Raw genomic sequence first — 6,000 nt, forward strand, 5'->3', positions numbered from 1 at the left:
GTTAAGGAAAACACAGTGATTCTTATTTTCAGGTGATTATACACTAAAGAACCATACTTAATATATTATGATGTCCGCCAATAAATTCCCATAAATCCCACACACTGGACCTTTAAAATTGTAGAATAGACTGCTATGATTGTAAGTGTCTTGGGTGGAAAATAAAGGAGATTTTCTTTTTTTAATGCACATCATTTTTCTACAGCTGACAAAGGGAAATCATTTTCTAGTTCTGATAGCAATGAGACACCCAGAGAGAGAGCTGAGCTAGTCAAATTTCACACTGGAGATTGTCCATATTGCAGAGGTAAAGTCTGTTCTCTCCTGTGAGGTGCGATATTTGGAATAATAATGCGCATGTCAACAGTGCCACCATGTGGACAGATAGAGAATGAGCCTCATACACTTTGCTTGCCCTATCCTTTGAAGAAAAGAAAAGGAATTAAAAAATAAAGAAATAAGAACAGAAAGAAAGGTGTTAGTAGCATTACTTGTGTCTTGTTCTGAACCCCATCCCGCTCAGCATTTCTCTTTTGTTTTTCTCTTTTTTCCGCATTCATTGTAGGAGCTGCGAGCATCGGGAAGGGCATCGGAGGCATCCTCTTCTCACGTTTTTCCCGCTCCAACAGTCAGCCCTCGGTTTCTTTAGGACTGGACGGAGGGGCGAACGCAGAGGACGAGGAACAGAAGCGCACAGAAAGCCAGTCAGCATACGGCCTTTCCACCATGATTCGGCCCAGCATACCCATCAGTGACACGTCACGTTAGTTCACTCACTTTTTTCAGCACAAAACAATCATAAAAAGTCAAACATTTGTCATTTGGTTGGGAGGATAAAAAACAGTTGTAACGTCTCTATTTCTGTCTTACAGTGGAGCTGGAGCGGCGCATCGACTTTGAGCTCAGAGAAGGTCTGGTGGAGAGCCGCTATTGGTCGGCAGTGACCTCCCACACAGGTTACTGGTGCTCACACGACATAGCACTCTTCCTGTTGACCTTCATATACAAGCAGAAGACGACGCCTTCTGACCCAGAGGAAGATGCTCCGGACCCAGACTGAGGCAGCACATTTGTGACAACACATACTTGACACTTGAATGGTGTCTTAAAACCCAAAAGTGGGTGTGTCGCCTTCTTGACGAGACACGAAAATAAACCTCATGCATTTATTTTTCATGCACACAAACTGCTCAGTCACACTAACATTCTTCGCCCCCGATATCTCCCTGTGATCCAGCTCTTTTAACTCTTGGGAATCGTCATCGACAAACTGACTTCATTCCAAGATGTGCATTTTTTTTGTCTCTTTTTGTGTAGTTTGTACGCACTTGCACACCCTAAGGGTGACAATTTTGGACAAGGAACCCCTAAGGAGGTGCACCCTTTGCCAGTATAACTACGAGCTACATATAAACATGGAACAAGATGCAGGAGAGTTGATCGTTCACCCTCAAGTCCTCAACCTTAAACAGCTGCAGCCTGTTGATAAAGTGTCCATACGTTTCCTGTTCAATGCTTAAATCCCGCTCGCAGACTCATCATGGAGCCTTGTGACACTCTTGCCTGACCCTCGGTCACTGAAGTTTCGAGTTCTGTGTCTGATCTCTTTAACTTTTTTTTTTTTTTTGTCTTACATGAAGCAGAGAGAAATAGAACTGTCAAAAAATTTAGTGTTATCTTTAAAATAAACCTTTAGCTACTACATCTGAAAAACTTAATGCAATGCCTTTCAAAATTAGCCAAATAATATTACTCATGTAGAATATTTCTCTTTAGTTTTTCGGAACAAAAACTCCGGGCATTATCCCTTTAATAATGTTTTGGAAGTGTGAAAAAAGACATAGCAAACATCACATTTTTAGTTAGTTTTCCTTCTCTTATTTTTACGTTTGCCTCTTTTTAACATGACTCTTGAAATAGATATGTACCAAATATAACAAAAAGCACCACTTTTATACACAGTCAACTGAAACAGAATTTCCGTTTGGTTTCCTGCAACTAAACTGTGCAATTTTTGTCAATATACCAGGCACAAAATGTCTCTTTACGAACAGTTACAGCTCAACATCCTGCAGGACATCATCAGTTCCCATGTGACATTACTGTACATACAGAGGTTTACAGCCACATGAGGCTTGTGTCATGACGTTCTTTATCTAAGCTCTTAAACAGGAGTCATACATGCATAGTTATTTTCTTACACCCGGCTTCATTTTTTAAAATCTCTTGGTGATGTCATTTTCCAGACAAGAGGTCTCACCCGCAACAGTCATTACAACAATGCTTCTTTATTAAGGATAAATCTTGGAGATAATTTTCTGTGCTATATCTTTATATTGATATCCAAATGAAAAAAGTGGCACTAGATGTATTTTTTCTTAAAAAAAACCGAAATATTTTTCCAAGTGATTTTCAGGCCCTTGCAGATATAAACCTGGATCTCATCTCTTGGAAAATGGGATTCAAACTGGCGGCCATATGACGTTTATGTGTCTAGCTTATTAGCTGCTCGGCAATAGTAATTCTAAGGCAACCTCCAAGAAAAAAATATGTCTAGGGTAAAAAAAAGCTTCTTTTTAATTTTCGTGTATTTATGATACACTTTAAGCAAAAGTTAATAGTATCTCTTTTGCCTTTTCTTGTGACCAATTCACACATTTCCTCATTTGAGCTTTGAATATGTCAGCGTGACTTTTTTTTAATGTGCGAAAGAAGAAAGAAGAGTTTCTTTAATCTTAAAAAATAGTGTATTCTTAAGCTACTAGACATGTGTCATTGCTTAATTGGCACTACTTGCAAATTTCCTCCAAAATGACAATTGGAGACGGCAAATCATGACTTTTGTTTTCTAAATATAACTTTTGCTGCCTTTGCTTTGTCAGAGCAGTTACTTTTAAAAATAATACTCCTGTAATGATGGATCGTACGAATGTCGTCCTTCAAAAAAAAAAAAAACACACCAGTCATGATTCTGCAGAAGTTCGAACACGTACTCACTTTGCATGGGGTCATATTAATGGTGTCATATTAATAGTAGATGGATGTTGGAACAAGAAGACATTGCAGAGAGTGCCAACACACATTTAACAAACTGCTCTGTGTTCTTTATTGATTGTTTAATGACTAATAATGAAATAATTTGTTAAACATTTTGCAAGGGATAAAGAAATGGAATCACGGCCAGATTGGAATTAGACACACATAATTATTGCCAGTGTCAAATTTTCTTGTGACAATATTGTGGTTATCAAAGAGCTTATTTTTGATTTTCTATGGTGCAAGCTGCTGCTTTACTGTTCCACACAATCAAGGGCTGTTGTTGACTAGTCCACCACTGAATGGAATCCATTTATTGGCATTTAATGTCTATGTTATTTATGCAAAGGCCTACTGACTGAAACCAGGCTGCCTCTCAGATGACCGGAGAAAGCTGGGAAGTGGAAGTAGGGACAAATAAGGGAGTGGAGTAGCAAAGTGTTTCTATATTTGACCTGGTGGATCTTGTCCATTCATCAGCCATGAATTGCACAGAAATTCTGCAGAAAACGGCCCATTGTTGATGTTTGTTTTCGTTGAGCATGTGTAACTCTGCAGCAATGGATGCAGAAAGCGATTTTAACGTGTCACATGGGCAGTTGGCATGCAATTTCCCTTGGGGACCTGAGACACGTAATGCAAAATACAAGGACGTTGTTGCCTCTGCATCTTGTGTGGGTTCAGACACTGGAAATATGTAAGAGTGCGGACAGACTATAGTAACACTAACAACAATGTTTTTGCTAGTGTTTCTGATTTGGTTGAGTTTCCAAAATGTACACGAACTTTGCACATTTTCCATTATAGCAATTCAAGCACAGATTTTTCAACTGTGTTCACGCTGCTTACAAAAAAAACAGCAACTAAACTGGAGAGCATTCAAAAAATATTGAAGATACATTGTACTTTTGACCATATGAGCATTTAATGCACAGCATTTTGAATGATGACAGTATATTTTTCTTGTTAAAAGCACCACAAGCATCAGGGAAACGTCTACTGTTATGTGTTTTGTCGATTCAACATTGCTGTTGACACCAGTTTGAAGCCATTATTGAGTAAAAGAATTTGACGCAAATGAGGAAGGGCCTACAGCCATATGTAATCAGTCAGTGGGTGAGAAAAAGAAATGAGCAGTGAAATTAATCGTCAGTGTGTTGAATGAAATGTGTTTAATTTGTGCTCTAACTTTGAATGGATGTCTGGAAAAGTGTTTTTGTCTGTCCTTAGAGCTGTGCAATAACCCATGCCTGTAATGGACTCTAACTGCCATCCAAAGCACTCTATTTATTTCCTTTTATTAAAGCGTTTCCTTTTTTTTTGGATACGATGACTACTTTTTTTCAAAGTGGAGACACCCCAGGTGTATAGGGTAAAATGAACATATAGATATCACCATGACAATTCCCCAGTTGATTACTTACAACAAGACAATTATTTTTATGCTACAAGTTTTCTGAAATGTTCTGTTTATATATGCAAATTATATATGATCTAATAAAGTATGTGCTGATTTGCATACATTTCCAGAACAAAAATCTGAACACTGGAAAAAGTCAGGTTCAGTATAATTGTTTTATTTTATTGACACATAAGAAAGTCCCTGCAGGATTTTGCAAGCTGATTTTGGGATTGTTGCAACCTGAAATAAGTGATTTCCATTTTGCCACGCATGTTGCAGCATTTGTAGGTGGGCGGTTTTTGCGATGAAATTGCAAGGGCAAGTGAAAATTGCAAAAATAGCTACAATGCTTTCCTGGATTTGGAGCTTATTATTATGGACATTCAGTCTGAATGCTCATTATAGTTTAAATACGCAGAAATTAGATTTTACCTGTTTTAAATGTGTTAAATTTGCAGATAAGTTGATGGACACTGTTTTTTTTAACTGTTTAACTGTTGCAATTGCAGCATCCTGGACAAACTAATTAGAGACAAAGGTTTTTATAGAGGGGATGTGGGATATCTTTTTCTATCACTCCATAAATCAGAAAATACTGTCAACAACCCCCCCCCCCCCCCCCCCAAAAAAAAAAAAAATTTATCACCATGTTGTTAGCAATAAAATGTCTTATAAATCAGGCTATAAATGATACATTAATAAAAGCACTCTTATAAAAGCTTTAGATTATGGAAGTTTGGTGTATGTAAGTGCTACTGAACTGGAGATTTTTGTATTGTAAAATTCCACATATTTTTAGAACAAAAACAAGATACTACAGACGTATAGGGTACTTTTTTTTTTTTTTTTTAATTAAATTTATTGAATTAGGACAATACATATTAATCAACATACCAGCACATCAATGTAAATTTGCTGGAATTAGCACAATAGCTAAATTTCATCCGTAGTCCTAATAAATATCATCATGAAACTTCTCCAGATATTAAGATCATTTTTAATTTCATTAGTAATAAACATAATATAATATGTTATATGTAACATATTATATTATGTTTAAATATGTAAATGATTCATTATCTAATTACATGTACACTTTTTACATATATTTCCAAAACTAACCTAAATGTGTATTCTTGACGTTTTCTATCCACATCTGTAAGAGGACATGTCATTAGAGGCAAAATAGGTCAAAATCTTAAAATTGACCCGTGCAATCATGTTGTCACCTGGGATGACTCGCCTTTATCTGTCATATGAGATGAATAATAAGAGGGGAAAAATATCTGAATTGGACTCTGTTTATGCTGTTGCATAGAAGGACGAGGAGGTTGAAATCTCCAGAGGAAGATGGTCTCATTGCTCATTTCCAGACTGATTTTGGAGGACAATAGAGCTATTTGTTCGTCTGAAAGTCAGATCAGATTCCTTCCGAGGCCCCCTGATGTGAATAACAAAGCTGACTTTGTTATTCACAAGCAGCCATGGCTTCCATATGAGTTACTGGTGCTTTAATGCACTTTAGCAACATCTGCAAAGGCAAGGCTCACAGATGGGGCCAT

At 37.2% G+C, this 6,000-nt stretch overlaps 1 protein-coding gene across 2 annotated transcripts in view; it reads left to right on the plus strand.

The window, feature by feature from the left end:
- The window catches only part of ddhd1a (DDHD domain containing 1a), a 29,314-nt gene extending 24,953 nt beyond the window's left edge, over window positions 1-4,361 (plus strand). For both annotated transcript variants that reach the window (XM_042500136.1, XM_042500137.1), the window contains 2 exons: window positions 566-763; window positions 873-4,361. In XM_042500136.1, coding sequence (XP_042356070.1) covers window positions 566-763; window positions 873-1,060 — 386 coding nt within the window. In that variant the 3' untranslated portion in view covers window positions 1,061-4,361. The remainder of the gene's footprint in view (window positions 1-565; window positions 764-872) is intronic.
- The last annotated feature ends 1,639 nt before the right edge of the window (window positions 4,362-6,000 follow it).

This window comes from Plectropomus leopardus, chromosome 14 (genome assembly GCF_008729295.1).
Source record: "Plectropomus leopardus isolate mb chromosome 14, YSFRI_Pleo_2.0, whole genome shotgun sequence".
In the NCBI taxonomy this organism is placed as follows: domain Eukaryota; kingdom Metazoa; phylum Chordata; class Actinopteri; order Perciformes; family Serranidae; genus Plectropomus; species Plectropomus leopardus.